Below are 25,072 nucleotides of genomic sequence, written 5' to 3' on the forward strand. Positions count from 1 at the left end.
CATACAAAAATCCAATCCATTACAATTTTTTACGGAAGTAAAAGTACAGAAGTGTTAACGTAGAAATGTTCTTAAAGCATCAAAAGTAAAATGCTCCACAGGAAAATAGCCCCTCTGACTGATATATTTATCATAATTACATTACTGGATTTTAATACTGATGCATCAATGCTTAATTAACTAATAACTTACAGACATTTGAAAAGAAGTGCAAACTGCATATTGATTTTCTGTTAGGAGTCACAAGCCAAAAACTTTGAGAACCCCAACGATGCTGAGTACATGCTGTCTTCAGTACTCTGAATTGAATTTTTGGCCATAGAGAAACATTTACTCAATAATATGACATTGCTTTAGGGACTATACTTTATTTATCATAAAAGGGGGGGTGGCTGGGATGTGTCTTTGTTTTTTTTTTCTTTTTGATTTTTTTCCTCTATCTTGTCCCTTCCTGGAGCCACAACTAATTTTTCCTGAGATTCCCTGAGTGACGGGGGGAAATGCATGACCCTCCCTCCAACATAAATAAACATATTCTGTATATTTAAATCAAATGTATGGGGCCAGCGAGCAAATAGCACAAAGGAAGTGACAGCACCAAAACAAATTTTTTTGAGCAAAATGCAAATCCTCAAAAATTACATCATCACACGAACTGTCTGCACTTGAGCAGAATATAGCTGCATGGCAGCTACACACAAAACCAACAAAAAGTTTCAAGAAAAATGATCTGAAAATAAGCCAAACACCATTTGCAAGAAATGAGTGAAAAGTTAAATAAATAATCACCACTATAACTAATTTTGCAATCATCTCTTTGGTAACCTTTTACCAATTTCATGCCAAGTTTCTTGCTGGACCCCAAGTTACTCATTATGTTTTTTTTTTTCTCATATTTTCAAAACAAATCCAATATATTTTGAAATGTCTTTGAAAGGTATATATATATATATATATATATATATATATATATATGTGTGTGTGCGTGTGTGTGTGTGTGTGTGTGTAATTTGAATAAGAAAGTTGAAGGTATTTTGAAAACCTGCAAGATTCAGTGCTTTTTGACTTTGCACTGGAGCCACAGGAGTTTCCCCCCCCCCCTTGCTCCGCCTCTGGATCATGCCTAGAATTTACCCATCAAACACGAGAAAAATTAGTATTTTTTTAAAAGCTAAATGCAGATATTTTTGTTGCATTTGGGCGAAGTATCCTCAGTCATAAAACTTTTTTGTATAGAGGGTGGCAACCAAATGGGAGGTGACGTGCACACTTTCGCCATCTGCAGCTCGTAGTTTTACAGCACAGTAAGTCAGGGTGGTGTATTTGTAACGTTGTGTCATGCTGCCGTGCTCCAGGTATAGTAAACTGACGGTTCCTTAAAAAAATGTTTGTTTTCGGGCGAAAAGGTCAGGGTGTCATGATACTAGTTGCTTTTTTTAGTATATTTACAGCTCTTGTGTTCATATCTCGTCACTTTGAGGAAGTGGAGTAATACCGTGAAGCAGTTTATAGCACAAATGCCGAAAGTGATTTAGATATGAGCCTGGGATTGTTACTATCGGTTTATATGCGGTGGTTTAGCGTTTTATTGCGCTGTTTTTATGGAATAAGGCGAATTTCAACAACGTGGGTAATGTCGGCTAAGCAACAAGGCTACTGTGCCCTCCACTAGATATATAAAGACAGATACTGTTTCAAGATTTAGTAGGCTATGGAAGAGCCAGGCTGTTTCCTTAAAGACGCCAGGGAACAGTGAACATGAAGTGCGTTTTGGGGTTGCAGTTTAAATGTCGTGAGAGTATTTGTTTTGTTTCTCCTTTACTTCCCTGCACTCCTTCCATTCATAGATTTGCTCTGTGTGGGCAGAGGTGGTGTAGCTGGAGGCTAAACACAGCAGGGACACTACTGTGCTGCCATCCAATTCCCAGTGTTGCTCTGATATTTAATTGGCCATTAAATACTACATAAGCTACTTTAAAAGTATTATTTTTGAATTATTTTATTGTTCAATCTAAATATGGCCAAAACTTAAATTAAAGGGCCCATATTATCCTCATTTTCAGGTTCAAACTTGCATTTCGGTTCCAACTAGAGCATGCTTCAATGTTCAAAAAACACATTATTTTTCTCAGACTGTCTGCCTGAATATAGCTGTATTTACTCTTTCTCTGAAACGCCCTGTTTCAGCGCCTGTCTCTTTAAGCCTCCCCTCCCCAAAAAGCCAAGCCTGTTTTGATTGGTCAGTGTTTCCTGGTCTAACCACATCTGTGCTCTCATGTCTCTAAATTGTTATTGCACCCGGGAAATGACCGAAAGGCACTATATCAGCAGGTGACTTTATATAGTAGCCTATACGTACAAAGTCCTGGTGGCTTATTCAAAGGCACACTTTAGAAATAGAGACTGTGTTAGAAATGTGAATAGAAATGTGCTGTTTTCTGTGGTTTGAGCATTTTGATCCTTTCATGGTATTTATAAAGTATCTATACCTGCTGCATAATTTATTATAATAAAAATATAGTAATAATATTTTATTTATTTATTTTTTACATTGTGGGACCTTTAATGTTCCCTAGTTTTGTTACAATGTTCTGATACCTAAAAGCACTGTCAGAGCTCAATTTAACCAACTAACAAGCATATCTTATTAATAAAATTGATTACACAATGACGCACATAAAAGTCAGTGACACTGAGTGCTAATTAGTGCTGCAACTGGCAGTTATTTCCGTCATTAATTAATCTCCCAGCTTCTTCTTCATTAAAGAATCAAGCTGTTACCATCAACTTGTAAACTTGCAAAATGGCACATATGGCTAACATATTGATTTATTGAGGTGTACATTTAACAACAGCAAAACTATATTAGAACATCCATTTGCAAACTCTCACACAAGTTGCACATAATAGCCTGTAAAAATAATGGACATACTGTAGCTACAGTAATGTGACCAATTGGTTTATAGACTCCTGTTTTGAAGCCTCAAATTCAGCATTTCAGCCATCGCCATCTTGTTGTTTTTCTTTAAACCAGAAGTGGCCATATTTGGGTGAGAGGCTGGCGCTGTGGAGGAGCGAGGGACGGATCTGACTAACAAAGCCGAGGACACGATCGGCAGACAGCCTGTCACTCAAAGCCACCCGCCCTTATTTATGAATAATTTAAAGCCTCAACTCTTATCAGTTCCTTTTATTGATGTTGGCATGTTTTTCCTGACAGCTGCACATGGGAAAACAATGACGTCAAACTCATGCGGCTGTGCTGGAAACTTGCAACAAGAAGGCCCACAGCGTGGCCTCATTTCATCCAGAAAGATGAAAACAGCAGCTTGTAATGTCTGAAAAATGATCATTTCAAGTATAAGGGAGGAACATCAGGGATTACAATGGAAATAAGTCCTGGACCTTATCCCTAACAATGACATATATGCCTGTATTTTTTCACAGTTATATTTGAATTCTTGTCAACTACATGGCTCAGTGGCACATGAACAGTGGAGCTTTTGCTCACCTGAGTCACATGCATGCCTACATGGTGTTTGGACTCAGAAGAAATAAAACTGTTGCAACGACAGTGAAAGCCTGTAAAAGCCTTTTTCCACAGAGAAAATTGATCAGGAATCAATAAAGAATCAGACTGATAAGCATCAGTCTAATCAATTCCCACCCCTAAAAATCACTGAATTACTCAGCACCAATGTCCTCCCTGACCTCTCTGCACCCGCTGACTTCCTCTTATCATTTCATCTCATCACAGCGACATAGGACAGAGGTGTTACTTTCATTGCTGTGGCTCATAATGGCTGCGGGACACGCCTGGCAGTGTTAAAAATCCAGTGTTTTTGAGTACACACTCACTGTGCACTGATTACAAAGGCAGCATGACAAAAATGTGAAGGTCTTTCTGACTGCACTGTGTGTGTAACCAGCTTTCTAAACCATCCGTCTTCAGACCTGCCAGTCTGGCAGTTGTCAAGACATATGGTGTAATATCAAATGATTCAGCATTGATTAATGCAGTTTATGAACTGCAAACACTCTACTTGAACAACCAGTCTTCAAACAGTGGGATATGCTTATCTTGAGTTTGACCACAGGCGTGTTTGAACTTATTTTATAGTGTAGTAATTCAAGAGGCATTCCTACAGACTGAGAATCTACTGTCAAAGTTAAGTAGCGTATTGTCATTTATTGATGAGATAGGGTGATATATGTGCTTCGCTTCAGATTTAGATCTAAATTTTCATTTATTTGCCTAAGACTGCAAGTGCTGCACCTACACAGGCTAGTCTTAAGTCTTTGCATTCAAGACCCAAGTCAAGACTGAAAAGTCGCAAGTCATGTTCCAAGTCCTGAACTTTTAGTCCCCAATAAGTCATATGTGCTGTTCAATCATTGTAACACCACTTTGACAACAGAGTAATAACATTAGCTAAGCATTAGCTTGATATGTTAGTATTAACTTCAACTTACCGCTCTTTGTGCATTTTCAAATGTCGAACGAAGTTGGAAGTTGATGCGCCTCTGTCAGTGATCTTTAATCAACACATTTTGCACTGTGCAATTAGTTTTTTTTGTTTTTGTACATGAAAGAGATTCTTTTTGGTATCATTTTCTTCAGTAACGTTACTTTAGTTCCTCATGGCTCTCCTGCATCTTGGCTGGATGCTGGTGATTGGTTCAAACAAAGTGGATCATCTGTGTCGACTTGCTGTGAGTGAGTAGTGTTAACAGTTAGTTGATTGACAAAATGAAGGGAAATCAATTGATATGTGGCACACTTCTTAAATAACATACTTTTCAATCTTTGGACTTGGGGGAAGGTGTCAAGTATTTTTAAGTCAAAAGGCTCATGTTTAAGTCATTGGTGTTAAAGTCCAAGTTGACTTGTAAGTTTTTTGTTTGATTTTGAGATGTCTAAAGTCAAGTTTGTGACTCCAATTTGACTCAAGTCCAAGTCATGTCACTTCAGTCCGCACCTGTAGTAGTTTAATGCTTCAGTAGCAAAAATTAACTTTTTTCAGTCTTTAAATTTAGTCAGACTGCCTGTTTTCTGATGAATTTGCAGAGTTATCAAGTTGAGCATCACCCTCCACGGACTTTGCTCCTCCATACACATGGATTTATGTGTGTGTCATGTGCCTAACGTTTCAGTTAAATCAGGTTGCTCTCTTCAACCGTCGTGCCGTATATTCACACTTGGTGCCAGTTGATACTATGACATAAGCTGGAAGGAGGAGTTTAAAATGAGAAGTATAACTCATGACTGGACTAAAGAGTTACTGAAGTTTAGTGTCAAGTCAAGTATGTAACTGTTGGCCGTGATCTCAGCTTTCCAACGTCACTCATTATATTTAAACTGCACTCCAGATCCACCTCTGCTTAATTAGAAGAACTAGTAAGCAGTGATCTCTACTTAAGTTGTTAGACCGCTTTTTGAGGATCAGCAAATACCTGCTGGGTGGGAGGGGCGAGTCAGGTAAACTGCCAACTTGTCCTGAGAGTGCAAACACAAAGAGAAATATTTGCTTTTCCCTCCAGTTATTAAGCGCTACAGATGCCTGGTGGAAGAGAGTTTGACTGGGAGCAGCATGAGGATGAGTTACCTCAGGAGTGGATGGAGGACCATAGCAAGGCTGGAGGCAATGACTGGCTTCCAACAAGGAAAGAGGTAACCAGTTTGGGGGAATACAGGCACCTACCTCTGGGTGAAGGCAGTGACACCTCAGAGCCCTCGGCCCTGGACACCGCGCAGCTCATCCCACTGATGGAGACCAAGTTGTACAAGCGGCGATGGGTCATGCTGTCCATCTTCAGCCTTTATTCCATGAGCAACGCCTTCATGTGGCTACAGTACAGCATCATCAGCGACATCTTCATGCGCTTCTACAACATCGGCACCCTGGCCATCGACTGGCTCTCCATGATCTACTTCCTCACCTACATCCCCCTCATCCTGCCTGTCATGTGGCTGCTTGACAAACGGGGCCTCAGGGACGTCTTGATGGTGGGCGCAGCCTTCAACTGCATTGGTGCCTGGATCAAGACCGGCACGGCTGACCCCAACATGTTTACCTTGACCTTCGTTGGCCAGTTTGTGTGTTCGGTGGGCACTGTTTTTATCCTGGGCATACCCTCTAGGCTCGCGTCCCTGTGGTTTGGGCAGCAGGAAGTCTCCACCGCCTGTTCCATCGGCGTTCTGGGAAACCAGGTGTGTCTTTGTTTGCCTTTCGGGCTGAAACCATCTTTGGCAGTGTAAGCGTGGTGACATAAACTTTTCATATTGGTGTTAAGTATGTATGCCGCAGAGGAGTTAAAGAGAGCTCTGTTGTCTTTAGCAATCTGATTGGCAATGTGTCAAAGAGGTGGGCAGGTACGTGTTATCAGTGGTTTGCGGCTTCCAGCACTTCCAGACTGCATGAATTGTCTGCTTCTAAACAATCTAAAGAGGTTAAAACTCCAGCAACACTTGTAGTATATAGAACAACTTTATTGCAAGAAAAATGTGATGGTCTTGGAATAAAGTTGTAGTTTTTTTTGCTTGAGTTTTGACCTCTTTAAACTTCTTTCCATTCTCCATGCACCTTGGCAGTACATGAAGTTGCCAGATAACCTCATCCTGCATTTGAACAAGCTCCGAGGCTTTGGTTAAATTAACTGTACTGGTAAGTTAGAGAGGGCTGCTGGGGACTGTGTTTGTGGTCGTTTTTACTGTCACTCTCACTCTAAAAACACTAAAAAATTTGTTAAACTTACTCGTCGTCTGAGGAAAACCTGAACTTGGTTCATGTCTCTACCACCCTGCAAGAAACACAGATGATACATGTAGAGCTTTTTGCTGTAGAACGACACACATATGACATAATTTTGAGTCATTTCCAAAAGGAAGAATCTGGCTTCATAATTCAGTTTAGCTCTAAATTATTCTTTCTGTATGCGCCAATAAAAACAGTGACTGCAGAGGAAGAACAATTCTCATGTATAGGGCTATATATGGATGCCTTGTGATCGCACCATGATCTTTAACCCTATATGTAAACGTAGACTATCAAAAGACGTCTGACCCCTCTGATGCTCCTGAACCTTGAACTTTAACTGTTTACTCTTCAATTGAAGTGTGTCCTCTCTCACCTGCGTTGGACCAAACACTGCATACCGGCCATTGTCACACATGTTCTTGTTTTGTACTTAAGTCCCGCTCCCTGCCGCTGGAGATAAAAAGACACATTGTTGTTGATGTTTACTTGCTCTCCACGACTTTATTCCTTTGGCTCCAGGCCCTAAACCTGATGCTTCCAAGTTTTCAGGCTGAAGTAGTTCATATTTCCCCTTGGACATTTAGAAATAGTTCACATTAAGAAAAAGTAGGTAGGATTTCCGTAAAACAGACAGATCAAACAGACCAACAGTTTATGTGCCAAAAAGAACTTCAGAAGAGATCCTTAATTTGCTCCAATAGAGAATAGGTTTGAATTTTTGACAAGACTTGCTCTACTAATCCAAAATGCACAAACCTTACAGGTGCAATGTCTTTTCTTTGCAATGGCTCTCCAGTTACAATGTTGTGTAGATCTTAAGCAAAAATGACCACAAGTTACATTAATAATTATTCAAGTAGTGAAGCTAAAAGTGTGTCTATATGCCGTACTGTAGCAGGTGCACATCTAGAAATCATGGTGGCTCTAACATTTCCGGAAGGCTTAGGGGGTCTGATGTATTTCTGCGCTTGCATGCTGCAAACACTATTCACAGGTTTGTTCCTCCTTAAGAAGCATTTCATACCACTTTTTGCACTTCTCTTGCCTCTCCCCCAGAGTGGAGGGACTTTGGCTGCTGTCTCCTCTGTAATGCTGTAAAGGAAGTGGGCTCTACTCATGTGGTATTCAAATTTTGAAAGTTGAGTTACCCCTCCCACCGTTTGTTCAAGATCCACTAGATAAGGTGTCAGCAGGTCCTTCAAAAGTCCTAAAATGTCTTAAATTCAACTGTATAAATGTTAGGATAAAACAAACAACACAATGAATACATGTTGGAGGTGGGTTCTGTTACATTTAGACAGAGCCAGGCAAACAGTTTCCCTTTGTGTTACAGTCTTTGTGCTAAGCTTACTTAACTTCTGGTTGTGTATTTCCTAGCATGTTAAACAATCCTTAAACAACCACCTTTCACATATTTTTTGAATGTCGACATTATATATGTTAATTTAGCATGTATTATTGATGTGTTTAGAATCTGGGGTTTAATATAGAAAAATAACGCACACCAAAGGTTAGAGTGAGGTGTTGATCGCTGGAAATACACTTGAAATTAAGAAAAAAGGTGTCTAAAAGACACTCTGGATCTTTATTCAATTGCACATGGAGCCAGAGTGTGCAACACCTTTTTCCTATAATATTGGGTCATCATCACTTACACAAATGTCAAGCAGTGAAATGTCATGCAGACGTGAACTGTTGCTCTATCAATTTTTGAAGGCATACACATAAGCTACTTAACCTTTTTTGTAAACTTCTCATGTGATTCCTTATTCAACCTTTTCCCTCTTGCATAATGAAGCTTTCCCATGTTGATGATGTGTGGTGACTGCAGCTGTGCTTGCATAGCCGTCAGTCTTTTTTTAATTTTGTGCCTCTCACCTACAGATGGGTATCGCCATTGGGTTCCTGCTCCCACCCATCCTGGTGCCGAATGTGGACGATATGGATGAGCTGGCGCACCACATCAGAGTCATGTTCTACATCAGCGCAGGAGTGGCTACCTTCATCTTCATCCTCGTGGTCATTGGTAAGATGACTATTCACATCCACAGGCTCGTAGGGTGGGTGAGGGCTGTCAGGGCTCTTTGCTCACTCATGCAGCAGCTCACTGCAAGTCCCTTTCAAAGTCATATAACTCCCACAGTCATGGACGTGAAAATTTAAAAAGCAGAGAGTCATGTGTTTGACAGTTTGTGCTTTCAGGCGGTAGGGACTGTGACAAAGCTGTTAACTCAACTCTTTTGTCTCACAGCAATGCCGATGACATTTTTTAGTTGGCATTGTATTTTTAGATGGGAACACAAGCGATTGTCCATTAGGATTTTTGCAACTTTAAGGCTCATAGTTTAACACACGATTTCATTCATTTGTATACAGTTGAGCCTCTTATCTGGTTGTTGGGCTCCTCAGGCAGCACTGCTGGAAAGCTGAGTCTCCCTGAGATGTGCTTTCTACTGAAAACTCAACAGCATCGCAGTCCACTGGATGAGCAGCTGCAGTAATTGCTGTAATTGTTCACCTTTTGATGAGATGTGTTCAGACACCATGTGAAATACATGCAGGAGCTCAGGGAGTCATGGAAGTGTTTTATGAAGTCATCTTCCCTGGTCAGCTCTCTTAAATCCTCCTTTCACCTCCATGAAGGAGTAAAACTCAGAGTCAGAGAAAAAAAAAGGGATCTTTGCTTTTTGTTCTGACACTATCTTGACTGGCCTTGTGATGCCACCAAACAGGGTTACAGGGTAACTTGTCTTTTTTTACCTGTCCATTCTGTCCTGAGAGGGACAAGGGATAGGGATATTAAGTTTAATTTTGTACCCAACACAAAAATTCTATTTGGCAAAATGAGATGACTTTTTTGGATTGATTTGAAAACATGTATGTAAGAAATCTCTGGTGATCTTTCCGATCAGCCTTGACCAAAAAAGTAGGGCATATGGGCTATATACCACCAAAACATGTATTATTTCTGCATTCAGAGGCACTGGAAATGTAAACATATTGAAAATATCCACTGACCATAAAAATAATGAAGCCCATAATGTAATAGTTATTGTGTTAACTGTAAAAACACGTGATTTCAATAATAACCACCATAACAGTGGAAACTGCTGATAGTAATCATTTTTATAGTGATTAGCTGCTTATATGGTTCAAAAAGCTTACTATATAAATACTGTTTTAGTAATTTGCTTAAAGTAGTCAAGTACCTGGCCTACAGTGATCATTTGGGGTCTTTTCATATTTGACATCATATGGAAGAAAAACATTAAATCATGGTTATTCTATCTTTTAGTTTAGTTTAGTTTTGTAGTCTCTTTAATCAGTTATAACACATAATACAATATGCGGAAATAATGCAAACAGTATAAACTAAAACAATAGTGTAATATGTATTAAGTAGTGACTGAAGGCCGAGGCAGAAACGTATATATGCCTGTTTTACATTCTTAACAATTTACACGACCTTCCAAGAATAATAATTAAAAAAAATCTTTCAGACTTGTACGTATCTAAAATAGCCCTGAAAATCTTTTTATAACCAAAAATGATTTATACATTTTTAAATGTATATTGCCATTGTTCCACAATCTAACCTCAATAATAGGAGTACATCTCCTTTTAATGTCTTTTTTAGCTATTGCTCTCCTGTACTCAAAAAAACTTTTTCACACTGACTGGGAGTGACTCTGTTCTTGCTCTGACTATTATTTTATTATATACCAAATAATTAAATTTCATGATTTATGATTTTAAAAACAGTGCATCAGTGTTATCATAGTAACCAGTGTCATTAATAATGCGAATGGCTAGTTTTTGTCATAAGACTACTGAGGTTATTTAAAAGGTCAACCCCCACAATTCAACACAATAATATATTTAGGAAATATAATAGGATAGATAAGGACATATTTTTCTTGTCGACATGAAAAAGAAAGTCATTTTCTCTCATTAAAAAAGCTTATGACAAACTGCCAAAAATGACCTGTTTCTCAACAACGAGAAACAGTCTGTGAGCAATGGAGTCAGAAAAAAATTAGCATTGGGAAAGCGCCTGTGGTTGATGCCGTCAAATGGATTAATAATGTCCGGTAACGTAATAACCTTATTGGGCTCATGAATACATTACTAAACAAGCCTGAAGTGTCAGGAGCCCCCTGGCCTTTATATGCAGAATGTCATGCAAGAGATGCAAAAAAACTGCAAAGAGACACAAATTGGCCAAAAAATCCCCAAATGATCTCAAAGAGACACAAAACCACCAAAGGACCAAAGGATGAAAATCAACAAAAAAGAAGAGGCAAAACCACAAAGTCTGTGTGTCTTGCTCTGATGTAGGAGAGGTGGTGGGGCCTACTTAATGTTCATGTATCCTGATAAAATATACAAATGTTAATTAGGTGGTATTCTGGATTAGTAATGAAGAAAAAGAGCGAAAATTTTGGTTACAATCCATTTATAGTGATCGATATGACCCACGTGGATGTGATCACTGTAAGAGGATTCCAGTGTATATTGATGTATTACTTAACATTATAATCACTTAATTTGCTGCAAATGGATTTATGACCACTATAATATGCTTCTGAGTTTGTGTATCAAGGGTGTGGTAACAATATTTATTACATCAGATCACATGTAAAAGCCAAGGGCCAAGTATTACGAATTAGTATGTAGTATGTGGCATTAGTCGATCCTTTTTTATCTGTCCCTGCAAACAAACAAAAAACTTTTTCTCTCCTGGGTTTATAATAACTTTTTATTTAGCACTTTTCAAAAGGTACAAATGGGTTTACAGAGGCAAAAATGAATTAAAAGCTAATGAAATTGAGGTGAAGAAAAACTGACTCATCCTGTTGGCTCATTGACTACAGGTGTGTCACTCAGATGTTTGACCTCCAGCGTCACATAGTTTTTTTTTTTTTTTTACCCCCGTCAGTGACTCCATTGACTGTTCACAGAACAGATGATGCACTAACACTACAAGCTTAATGGAAAAAAAACAGTGACCTCCCAAAGTATTGTGTTTGTCTTCCAGTTTTTCAGGAGAAACCAGAGATCCCTCCTAGCCAGGCCCAGGCTCAGGCCAGGAGCATCCCCCCCGAGGAGTACTCGTACACAGCTTCCATCTTGAGGCTGCTGCGCAACAAGCCCTTCATGCTCCTGGTGGTCAGCTACGGTGGGTCCCTTTCTGTCCCCTGAAATTTGTGTATTCATTTGCACTTTGCTATTATTGATCCCCCACTGATGTTTATCCAAAACTGCCACTAATTCATTGAATTGTTTATGTCATGTAATTCTTTTTTTTTTTTAAGTTAAGTTATGAAAGAGAATGTGTTTAAATTGTGGGTTTTGTCTAACAAGCAAAGATACTTAAGTCACAATGATATTAACCCTTTGAAACTTGGATCAACGTCATTTTTCTTGTGCTGCGTTCAGATGCCTTTCACAAGCATTTACACCTTGATTTCTTTAAAAACATGAGAAAAAAAAGCAAAATAGACACTTGGGAAAAAATAAACTGCAACTTGCAACAAATTCATAAATGGTGAGAAGAAAATGACCTGAAAATAAGAGACATAGAAGATCCCAATAAAAAGTAATAAGAAACATATTGGGACAAATATATTTATAATAATTAGAAATCTGCATTTATAATTATGATACTGGAAAAAAAAAATTATTTTATTACTATGTTTTATTTATGTCCTTTTCGCAATATTTTTTCTTGTAGGCCCAACTTTTTATTACATTTTTTGCTTATTTTTAGGTCATTTATGTCCATGTTTTTGAGGTTTCAGGTTTCAAAGGTTTTAACAAAGAAAACCAGGAAAACCTCACATTTCAGAGTCTAGTATTAGAACATTTTTGACCTTTTCCCTTGATTATTATAAGTAATTAATAAAATATCAGAACTATTGTAAGTTGATTCACTCACATCAAAGTTCCTTTGGGACTGTTCATAATCAATGAGAGGAAAGAGGGTGGTGCAAAATGGGGGAGGCGCTTGAAATATTTCTTAAGCACTGGGGAGGGAGTTATGTTAATTGATTTGGTTTAGGGCGTGACAATCAACTTTAAATTATATTTATTTTAAATACCCTCATAAGCCCCAAAACCTCAAGTGGGTTTGAAAAGCATGTTTTTCACAGAATTCTTCAAAATCACACAATTTACCATTATCATGGCTATTTATGGTGAAGGGAGGGTCATGCATTTTCTCCCAGTCACTTAGGGAGGCTCATGTAAAGATGTTTGTCACTCTGGGGAGTGTCATGATATACTATATATATATATATATAGTCACAACCTGGCCACCCTCCTGCTCTTATAAATAAATTACATCCCCATACATGACCTTACTTCCTAAAAATGCTACACTGAACAATAATTCAAATGCAACTCTTTTGTCTTCACAGGTTTAGCTAACAATTAAAGGCCGCTCTAAAATGTGCAGTTTTATCTTGAAATAGAAATTCATTAGTATTTCACAGAACTAATGAATGCAGAAATGCATCTTTGGTCACGGTCAAGTAGAAGCACTTAGTAACATGGTTTTCAACAAATATTCAACCAGAATGTGAGAGAAATAAGTATTTTCTATGCATATAAAGGTCATAGATCTTTAACTTAAACCTGCGAACAACGGGAGAAAAAAACAAAAGTGTCGCATTCGAATTTTTATTCAGTGTAATTTAAGCATGCTACGGGTTTTTATGAAGGTCACTTTAAATTCTATCATAAAGATATCAGAGAGGGGGTCAGATCTGTCTTCACATGCTTCTGTGTCATTATGGTGTCTTGATGACATCATTGCGATATGCAGGTCTTCCCAGACTCCAACATTTTACTTTTATCACATACTCAGGTTTGGATGTTGTAAAAAATAGAAGCGAAAATAAAAGTGTTGTGTTCCCGTCTTTGTTCTGTGTAATTTCAGCATGCCGCAGGTTCACAGGAAGGTCACATAAAATGATATCATAAAGATAGCAGATCTGTGTCTTCACATGTGTCATGATGGTGTGTTGATGACATTATCGTAACATGCAGGTCATCCCAGACTCCAGCATCGTACTTTTATCACACACTCATGCAATTATTTCGTTGCGATATCGAGGTGAAAGGTAACAAAGTTGAAAACGCCTCAAAATAGATGTCTGTAGTCGAAGCTGCCACAGTCAAATTTGTTGAACTCAGTCTTTATCAGCTGGTTTGCAGATATGACGATGTGACACACTGACTTCCAGCGCACTGCCTTTATATAGAATTGATTTAAAGGTCTTCTGAGGTGTTACGCTTTTTGCTCAAAGGTCACTATTGAATGAAGACAGTGTTAATGATTGTCAGAAGCATACTAAAATGCGTTACTGTTAAATGTTTATCCTTCATTTAAGGACATTTTGTGTCCTTGTGCTCTGTTAAACTCAAACTATTAGCCAAGAAGTGACAAGTCTGAAGGCTATAATGAACTTAATGTGTGAAGCTGTCAGCAGTGTTTTTAGGGGCAAACATGAGGACCCATCTGTACTGTCTTCATTCCCTACAGGTCCTCTCAAAATAAACCCTGATTTCTGTTTGTTGTCTGCAGGGCTGAACGTTGGTTGCTTCTATTCTATTTCCACACTGTTGAATCGGATGATCATTGACCATTATCCCGTAAGTCTCAGTGTGTCTGCATGAAAATATACTACATCCTTATGCACTTCATTTCCAACTAGTGTTTCTGTCTTTGTTCTCTGTTTTCTTCCATTCTTTGCTCTTTAACCATTCTTTCCTGCCATGTACTTGGTGTCAATAGTGGCCGACCAGCATGTAGACATTTGTTTTCTGTGACGCTGATAACTGTTAAACTGTTCAGATGACCCTGACATAGATAACTGAGGTCTGGGAGTCTGATTGTTATGGCTCAGAGCTTCCAGGACAAGATAACTGAAGGGTGTACAATGTCACAGATGCCCTGTATGGTCTGTAAAACCAGAAATGTCAATGATTTTCCTCTCAGGGTGAAGAGGTGAATGCTGGGAGAATTGGTCTTACTATTGTCATCGCTGGCATGGCGGGGTCACTCATATGTGGCATTTGGTTGGACAAGACCAAAACATACAAGTAAGATATTTATATGAAACACTGTTTTTAGTACAGTTTGATGGACAAAATGAACAGACTTTCCTCATGGGTTTCTATATATCTACTAACCTTAATGGACATTAAAATGATTTGTTTTTATTTCCTTTCAGTAAATTAGTCCATAAGGTTCAACAATTTGGAAAACAAATTACCAATCTACTTTTACACACGGCCTCCTTGCATGGACGTCTCTTACATCAACCATTCACTGGGAGATGTCCAAGTGGATTCGTGCCCACTTTTGTTTAAAGTGGGCACGAATGAGAATCCAGCATTTTATTTCTGATGTCCCTCTCTGCTGATCTGAGCTGACAGGCTATACTCTGCTGCTCCTGCAGGTCACATCTCAGGCCACCACATTAAACATGGAAAATACTAACAATTCAATCATTTAAGTGAATATAAACAAATTGTATCTGATTATTGATATTATTGATGCTGTTGTTTTGTCAGCATCAAGCTTGTCAGTACTTTTCACTTTTTCAAAGCTGTTTTCGAAGTAGTAGTTGTTTGGTACACGGCTTTCAGTGACCTGGCATGAAAACTATTATGACTGGAAAAAATCCTAGGCCCTCAGATTCCTTACATGCCATTGGGATGCTTCGCTGTCCAAGCAGTCAGGCCCAGATTTACGTCGACCCTCTCACGCCTATTGTCCAATGTGGGAGAGAGTCGAAGGACTACGTTATATTAACAAAAATGTTTTGCAGCCGTATTTTCCGCGTGGTTGTACAAGAGACAGCTTCATCGGAGTAAGCCTGTTTATGCAGATGGCCTGAGTTATGATCAGGGGTCTTCAGTGACTTAAGAATATTGTTTATGCTGAGGACGGATTATAAAGTGAGGAATTTCATTTAAAGTGAGACATCCATCGGGAAAAGATGCTGGATCTGACACAAAACATTACAAATAAAACTATTAAATAGTTTTTATATCATGCAGCGGTAGTATCTGAGGACATTTGTAAGCAGCGTCCTGGTTAAATGTGTCATAATGCATTATATACGTTTAACGGATGAGATGCACGAAATGATGCATGTTAATGTGGAGGCTGCTGGCCTGTTATGCTTTCCCATTACTGGTTGTACAGACGTTTTGCGTTGCGTTTTGCTCTTTGTGATATATTTCTTGCAGACTGAATGATGTGTTGACAGGTGTTCTTTCAAATGTAATATAAAATGTGTATAAAGGCATCAAATAACCACCAACCCACACAGGTGTTGACAAATCTATGAAAGCAGATTGTTTTATTATTAATGCAAAAAAAACCCCAAAACCAAACGCTAAATTTGGGTGTATAACTCACCTCCCCAAATGATTATTTATCAGTTTCTCACCCCATCTTACACTGAATTCAGGAAGAAACTGTTTTTCTCGCAAGCCTCCACAGTGAACGGAGAATCCAAAAACTTTTGAATAATGCTTGAAGAGTTAAAGCCATAGGAAATGACATTTAACAACAGCATATTGTTTTACAAACACACACACAACTTCTACAGCATAATTTAAGTCTCATTTATGTAGTTTCAGGCCCAGTACTTCCCAAACACATGCATTTTCACCAAAACACTTCTGTATTACCAGCGACAGTGTGTAACTCCGTTTGTAAGACTGTTTAAGCTGAAGGTTTTAGCAAGAATGCATATGTTTGGAAACTGACATTTGGGATTATACTGCACGAGTTGTGTGACAGTTTGTAAACTTATGTTCAGATATAGTTTTTCTGTTGTTAACCATTTGAAACCTGGATTGACATCACTTTTCTTGTGCTGCATTCAGAGTGCTTTCACAGGTATTTAACTTCTAAACCCTGAGCAAATTGATTTGACATCTTTAGAAAACATGGGTAAAAAGGCAATAAGCAACTCTGCAAGAAATGTTTTGCAAATTTCAAGAAATTAGTGAATTTAGAAAACTTTAAAAAAAAAAAAAAAACTTGGGAAAAGGTCCAGAAAATAATGATCATTGTCTATGATCATTATATATTTAAAATAATGTTGCAGAATAATTGTTATCTTTAAGTGCATTTTTTCCCACATATTTCCGTGTTTGTTTTTTACTTTCATTTTTTTGTGCCCTTTTTTTAGGTAGTTTTGTTCACTTTTACAGGTGACTACCTCTTAAATTGCTCCTTCCATTCTTCTCATGTTTTTGAAAGAAAAAAAGCCAATTTGCTCAGATTTCAAAGGGTTAAAAGCTATCACCTATGACTTCAGTTCATCAAGAATTTTTCTAGTATTTGGATCTTTGTTCACCCCGGAGGCATGTGAGAAAAATGTGAGTTTTCATCCCTAATTCAAGGTAACACAACGTGAGTAAATGACAGAAATGATCATATGGAGGATATGGTATTCCTTTAAGTATAGAGTTATCAGAATATAGATGAAGGATAGTCGGAAATATTTCCCCTCTTACTGATGAAATGGCTTGTACAAATGTATACATACCAGAAATCTTGTTGTTAAATTATGACGTAGGACTTCTTTTGTCTGATCAGATTTGGCAGGCGTGTAGCAAACACGAGTCTTGTCACGAGATTCAGATTCTTACACATTACTGTAAATGTTGAGTAGGATTATATGGGATTTCTACTGTGATTCGTGAGTCTTCAATGAAAATAATCTCCTCACAGTCATAATGTTCTATGTGTTCATTTAACGTATTGCTGTATGGTTTGTATTTTTAATTTGTGAGATAAATATTCCTCTCTTCTCTCCTCAGACAAACCACCTTGGCCGTGTATCTCCTCTCTCTGATTGGCATGCTGGTCTACACCTTCACCCTCAACCTGGGGCACCTGTGGTTGGTGTTTATCACAGCTGGAGTTTTAGGGTAGGTAACCATTACATAGAAGTAGCTGCAGATGCCATAAACAATCACAGCCAGAGTGTAAAGTAATAAAAAATTAACCATAGTCAGTGATTTTTTCAGAAGAGATAATAAAAAGGGTTTCAGCAGGGCATGAAATCTTGAGACATAAATCTGAGATTTGTTATGCCAACTTGTTAATGTGAAACTTTGGACTTTATTTTGTTATCATTAAGACTTTGTGTCTATGATGTAATCACTTGGCCGGCCACCAGTGTTCTTCATATTTGGTGGACTGTAGGTTGTGACACTGGGTAACCAACATTTTTAAAATTAACTATAGACTGTCCCGAATCATCTTGCGCTGTCTGCGGTATCGAGTTCCTGCCTAAACACCTGTCCAACCATTCTTGAGCAGTGCTGCTGATAGTGAGCACACCGACAGGCACACACACAGCTGTCAACTGTGACGTCAAAACCCCTTTTTGATATCATCAAATCACTCATGAAAACCAACTTATAAGAAAAACAAACTATTGAACAATAAGATAAGTACTTAAAATGACAAAAAAACATCTTTGAGAAGAATTGATTTGGCATGTAATTTTAGTTTATAGTTTTGCCCATGTCCCATTTGTTGACATGGAGTTTTGGCTTCACGTTTTGGGTGGCTGTCGTGTTGTCCATCTTTAGTTATAGTATACGGTTATGGTAATGTCTTATGCATTCGTCAGTTTGACACAGAATAGTGACGATGGTTGATGCTGACTTTTTGTCCGTCTTAAATTGTGTCCTTAAGTGACCGAACACCAACATCTTGTAAACGTCTCATAACAATGTCATCGTGACTTTGTTATGACGGAATTTTGTCATCATGTATGAGAACAAGCTCTAAACTTGTCGGACATTACCTGATTTTCTTTCAAACCTAAAATTTAACATCTGTTTGATGCAAGAGTCAAAGGTCTTTCTGATGTCATATTTACATCTGCTGACTCAAAGATAATCACAAGTAAAAGAGTATCAATTTTAACATTGCCTCCTCCCAAAACATGTCCATTTTATATCAATCCATTGATGCTGTTATGCTCTGTGAACCCTGGAAACCCCGACATGGACATTTAAGCCTTAAATGATGACTGAAGAGAAGGTTTGCTTTGACTTGTCTGATGGCACAGCTTTTAGACTAAATTTTAAGCCTGAGTTTATGGTGAACCAAGTCTATCACATTTGATGCCCACAGGTCTGAACAGCTCTTAACATTTTGTTAGTAATGCCCTAAATATTCTGGTGCTGTTGTAGTTCATGTGTCTTTGCATTTCTCTCATCTGGCACGAGAACTGCTTTGTCAAAGTAATATTAAAGCTCTGCCGATCCCCCCCAGTCCACGTGCTTTGTCCTTACAATTATTGCTTTTTATGGTAAGCTGATTAAGCCCATAACTGGTTTCCATAGTAATGCCTTTGTCTGCTTTTTGTTCCTGAAACCCAGACAGGATGTGTTATACAGCAATGCACACTTTCCCTATTTTGTGTTTTTTCTATAACACGGTTGCGATGAAAAACTACTGAAGAACAGTGTTGTTTTAGCTTTTTATTTGACCTCTACCATCTGCCTGTCTGTCTGTTTGTCTGTTTGTGTGTTTGTCTGTTTGTCTGTCTGTCTGCCTGCCTGTCTTTCTCTCTCTTTGTCTGCCTGTCTGTCTGTCTGTCTGTCTCTCTCTTTGTCTGTCTGTCTGTCTGTCTGTCTGCAGCTTCTTCATGACAGGATATCTGCCTCTGGGCTTTGAGTTTGCAGTTGAGCTCACCTTTCCGGAATCAGAGGGAACCTCATCTGGGCTTCTTAACTGCTCAGCTCAGGTCAGTGGCGTTTGCACGGTGAACATTTAAGACAGAATACAAAAGGTTCAACATTTTTAACAACGTTTTCAACATTTGAATCTCGTTTCAGATCTTTGGAATCATTTTCACCATCTCCCAGGGGAAGATTATTGATAGATGGGGCACTCTTGCGGGAAACATCTTCCTGTGTATCTTCCTGCTTATAGGAGCTGTGCTGACAGGTAAAATATTTATCTTTATCTCAGTCCTCAGCAAACCTCTCCTGAAACAGGGCTCACAAGACCAAACAACAGTGAAGTGTGTGTTTTAGAAGTAGAGCATTACTGTTAAAACCATGGATGTATTACAAGGAAGTCAAACAAGTGTTTATAATCCCACAATTCCACAGAAACAGCACATCTTTTTTTTTATTAGGATAAGGTTGTCCCCTAGTGGCCAAATGAAGAATTCCCAGTTATCAAAGGCACAGCTGAATTAAAAAACTTAATCTTATTGAAAAGCTTTATCTTAACTCATTAAGTGGTGGGGATAGTATTGAAAATCTATACTAAAATAAAAAATACAATTACTCCCACAAAACAATAGTAAAGTAGTAAAAGTGAAAATCACCATTTGAGAACTACTCATGTAAAATTAAAAAAGTACTAGGTTAATAAATTACTTCACTTCTTCACCATGCAGGTCAGTGCAAAAAATACACACACACAAAAAAAACAAACAAATATCAGTTATAGGTCTAATAAACTACTAATAATCATATCAGTATTGGTCCTGAAAAATCAATATCAGACGACTCCGTACTGTGATGTCCTTTTTGCTGTCCCTGTTTTATCAAGTGAACATAATTCTCCACATTTTGCAGTTTCCTCACTGACATAATACAGAGTCCAGCTCTAATTTATTCTGAAAATCCACCACGACCATAACTTCCATAAGCTAAACTTTTCCTCTCCTCCGTGTTCATCACAGGATTCATTAAGTCAGATCTCCGACGGCAGAAGGCCAACCTTCAACAGAACGAGGTGCAGACAGTGAGTGTAAGTACATGTGTTTATGCTACATGAAGTCAGAGGTGGGTTCCTCACATCCCTGTGGAGAAGGAATGTGTCAGATGCCGCCCTGGCTCTGGGGTGAATGCATGCCTTCTCCGCAGTCCTCAAACTGCAGTTCACTGCTGCAAGCATGCACACGAGTGAATGTATGTGGTTACACTGCTGAAAACTTTCACTGTATACTCTCTAAAAACATCCTCTATTCACAGTTCATTTCACTCACAGTTCTGCTTTGTCTGACGGCTCTAACTGCATGTTTACCATCTGCTGCTATAAAAACCTCATTCTGTTTGAATTTGAAGACATGCTTTATTGTTCTATCACATGGGTGTGGCTGACAGCTGTCAAACAGGTCAGTAATGTGTAATAATCAGTTAATAAATCACTGTAACACTGTGATAATGACACTTCACAATCTGCTATTAATGAATAGAATGCAGGTTTAATTTATTAAGGTCATCAGAAACAAAGAGTTTTTTTGGTCAATAGTTTGGTTGTATTTCACGTATCACAGATTCAAATTTAGTCCAACAGAAAATAAAACCCAGTGGCTTTCAGTGGTTACGGTCACCTTAAAATTTTTAACAATTTTTAACAAAATCTTGCATTGTGCGTCTTACGCTTCTCGCTCGTTACCTTGTTTAAGACAAGTTTGGGACCCTTTTCCCTCACCCTTTCTCTTTTTCTAATATTCCAATTCTAACAGTACGAATGCAGATAAAATGGAAATCTCTTGCATGCTAACAATAACAACAACAACAACAACAATAATTCTGATATATATTGAATAGCCCAACATGAGCCAGTTCAGTTGAATAGTTAGAAGTGAGAAGACCAGCAGTGAGAAAAACAATGATACAGGCATTATAAGCCTTAATAGTGGATTAAGTTAAGATATATCAAAATAAATATTGCCAAACAAATCCTTTTATGAATGTTTATCAGAGTTACATCATATTTAGCATGATCTACCGCAAGATTCATGTTCTCATCACTAAGTGGGCTTGAGTGGAGGTATCAGGTGGTATTAGTTGGGTGTGCAGGGTTTAGTTGGGGCCAGTCTGCTGGTGGTGGTGGTGGTGGTGTGGGATGGAGGACGAGATGGCCCCTCTGGGCCCCTCAGAAGTGTGACACCAAAGCTATTGTTCCAGCCTACAGGCTCCGTGTCATCAGCACAGGATTACGGGGCCACAGCGTGCAGCGCCCACTGGCATAAACCCACACTAAAAACCAAACACACCTGCCAAGGTAGGGACACACACTCTCTGAAGCTGCAATGGCAGTAATATGATGCTCTACACACACACACACACACACACACACACACACACACACACACACACACACACACACACAAACACAAATGTAAACACACAATGGACAAGAGTAAGGCCAACAAATCTTGTTTTCACGGTTAAAATGCCACTGAAATCTCCAGAACATTGAAAAAACTGTCACAAAAAAACATCTTTCAGTTTCAGTGATCAATGAATAATCAAATATATAGTTTGAGTATTACTTGAGGTGCAAATGCAGTACATTCTGCTCCATTTCAAAGTCAGATCAAACAGGTTCATGTCTGTTACTGTGCAATAAAACAGTTTATCGAAAGATTTCAACTTCCCATAAAACTATTAAAGAATAATAAATAAAGGTCCTCTGTGTAGGATTTTGGTATATAGTATTATAACTATGTTTTCATTTGTTTACAATCACCAAAAAATAAGGATTTCTGTGTGTTTTTCTCATTTATATCTATATGCAAAGTGGGTCTGCCCAGAATGGATAAACCAAACATTTACGTTTTCGTATCAGCCGCCTTAGTTATCCTACATGCTGGTTACCAGTTAAGTTTCAGTTCTGCAAACTTACCACTAGATGCCACTAAATCCTACACACTGGACCTTTAGGTAAAACAGATTCCCAGCACTTTTGTTTTTTGTCATCTGCTTTTTTTGTGGCTTTAATCAAATTAACTTTTTAATTAAATTTTAAAATGATCATTGGATAGTTGGGATTAACTGACAATACTAACCAATAGGTTTAAATGATTACATAATTTCTGGATTATATTGATTTGATGCGAGAGGTTTTAATATGTTTAATATCGAACTAATGCACAGAATAATTTTGGTTATGTTAATATGACATGCCCATGTTGTGTTTCCTTTCTGGAGGTCATGATGAGTTGAGAATTTGTGTCTTCTGATGAAAAAACGACTCTGCGTCATGTTTGACGATGTGATTGTAATTGCATGTCCTCATGCTTTACAGAAAGCGACAGCTGATGTAGAAGGAGCCGTCTCTTCCCCTGAAGTCCTGAAGGAGAGGAAGTTATGAGGAGGACGGACTCTCTCAGTGACACAGTGTACAGATCAAAATATAAACACTGACACTATCAACATGCCAAAACACACACACACACACACACCGCCACAGAGACACAAAAAAAAGGCTGCTGTGAAGAGTGAGCACACGCAGGGTGACTCACGCTGAGCAGCCCCCTGTGAGGCTTTCAAAACCAGCAGACCTGCGGTACATCTGATGTACTGTGACTGTGTGGACGCCACGCTCAGCACCTACCACGAGAGATTCACACTAATATCCCAAGTGCAGCTAAGTTCATCACAAACTGAGCACAAGTCCGATCATGCACAAAGGGAACGCACTTGGACCCTAAATGGGTTTTACACCTCTTCACCCCCCCCCCATCCATCAAATGAGCAAATTTTAAACTGTGCGCGTTTCCTATATTGGACCAATATTGTGTGTAACTGAACTCAGTCTTTACGTCACTGAAGGCATTCATTTTAATGATAAGACACAGATGACCAGGCTTCCTGCAACTTTTTACTAGTGAATTTTAAGACTTTTCTATTACGCTTTACCCCATTTCGGTGATTTTATTTAAGTAGGTTAACCCTTTGAAACCTGGGCAAAATGGCTTCATTCTTTTTTTCCCAAAAATATGGTAGAAAGGCAATGAGCAACTTAAGAAGAAATAACAAAGAAAATAGCAAGAAATTAGTTAAAAGCACCAGAAAATTACGTAAAAATTACAGAGAAAACAACAATCAGCCAACCAAATAAACAAGCAAACAAACAAACAAACACACACACACACAGACACACACACACACAAGAAATTGTAATAATTAAGTAAAATAATTTTAAATATAGAATTACAAATTTTAAAAAAGTTACTATTATTTTTAAAATTTAAATTTTTAATTACGATAATAATGCATGAAGTTCTCTGGACTCTCTCTGTCCCAAGCTTTTTTGAAAGAAAGTTTTGAAAACAACTTTTTGTTTTTTTGCAATTTGCGGGACATTTCTCGCCCAGTTGCTCATGTCTTTTCCCATTTGTTTTTGAAAGAAATCAAACCAGTTTGCTGAGGGTTCAAATACTTGTAAAATGCATCTGAATTCAGCACAAGAAAAGTGATGTTGATCCAGGTTTTTAAGCATTAAAATAGGTAAAACTCTATTGCCCCACATTATTGATTAAATATGCACTTCCAGGCATTTGCAGATGAGCAAACTACCAGTGCTTACAAACTTTATTTGCTGGTTTGACATTTCCACCATCAACTAGCAGTATAGACCAACATAACAGACCAGTACGTACACATACTTCACAAAACGTCAAAGTCACACCCATTTTTTAACCTGATACACAACAGCTTTTAGGCATTTCTCTGAAATGTGACAGCATGTTTCCTTTAAATCTGGGGCCCAACATTGGCAATGACATGAAGCCGGTCTGGTCCATGTGCATCTAAATAGGCCACTAGATTTAAAATTAGTAATACAAGGAACAAAATTTGTCTAACATTTGACATAAAACAATGTATATTTAAATTTTTTTCCTAAACTTTCTGTCAATTCCAAACCATTTCCAGGCCTGGAAAACAGTTTTGTAAATTTCATAACTTCTCCAGGAGTTTCATGACTGTGTGTGGGAACCCTGGATGACAAACTGTGTTGTGTTTTCCTGTTGTGGCAGTCAGCAGCTCAGCGTATCATCTCTGCCGGCCTTTCAGGATCACAGGGAAGTATCACTTCTGCATACTGCTGATTATAAATATGATCGATGCTGTGCATCTGAGTACACTTTGGAAGGTCAGTTTTCCTCATTTTACTGTAAGTGATCTCTACAAGACATTTGGTGATGATGATCCTGATCACCATGCGACAGCGTCTGGAGTGTGAAGGATTTCAGCACAGCACAAAAACACAACAGAAGGCAAATCGAGCTACTGCAATTGTCACTTTGCACAAGAAATGTTTTTATGTGTAAAAAACGACTTAGTTTGTAAATTTGTTAAGAAATGTAGTGCATGCCGTTTGTCACTAACATGTTTTACGTGATTTTTCTACTTTATAATGAATGTTATGTGATTGTGAGAGATAGATATCCTCTCAGTGGTATTTTTAGGACATTTTACAGTGCTGTGAAAAATGTTACATCCTTAGAGTTTTT

The 25,072-nt window shown here is 38.3% G+C and overlaps 1 protein-coding gene across 3 annotated transcripts; it reads left to right on the plus strand.

The window, feature by feature from the left end:
* The first annotated feature begins 1,291 nt into the window (after nucleotides 1-1,291).
* flvcr2a (FLVCR heme transporter 2a) lies at nucleotides 1,292-23,684 on the plus strand. Of its 3 annotated transcripts, XM_042501374.1 has the most exons (12): nucleotides 1,292-1,355; nucleotides 5,542-6,211; nucleotides 8,643-8,784; nucleotides 11,797-11,937; nucleotides 14,347-14,414; nucleotides 14,761-14,864; nucleotides 17,607-17,717; nucleotides 19,447-19,552; nucleotides 19,644-19,755; nucleotides 20,504-20,571; nucleotides 21,738-21,834; nucleotides 22,861-23,684. In XM_042501374.1, exons 2-12 carry the CDS (start codon nucleotides 5,558-5,560, stop codon nucleotides 22,872-22,874), a joined length of 1,617 nt encoding a protein of 538 aa, XP_042357308.1. In that variant the 5' UTR covers nucleotides 1,292-1,355; nucleotides 5,542-5,557; the 3' UTR covers nucleotides 22,875-23,684. The 3 variants fall into 3 exon arrangements, with proteins under 3 accessions (XP_042357308.1, XP_042357309.1, XP_042357307.1); XM_042501375.1 differs by lacking the exon at nucleotides 21,738-21,834; XM_042501373.1 differs by lacking the exon at nucleotides 22,861-23,684 and having other exon boundaries at nucleotides 21,738-22,507.
* Nucleotides 23,685-25,072: the final 1,388 nt, after the last annotated feature.

Source organism: Plectropomus leopardus, chromosome 14 (assembly GCF_008729295.1).
Source record: "Plectropomus leopardus isolate mb chromosome 14, YSFRI_Pleo_2.0, whole genome shotgun sequence".
NCBI classification, from domain to species: Eukaryota; Metazoa; Chordata; class Actinopteri; order Perciformes; family Serranidae; genus Plectropomus; species Plectropomus leopardus.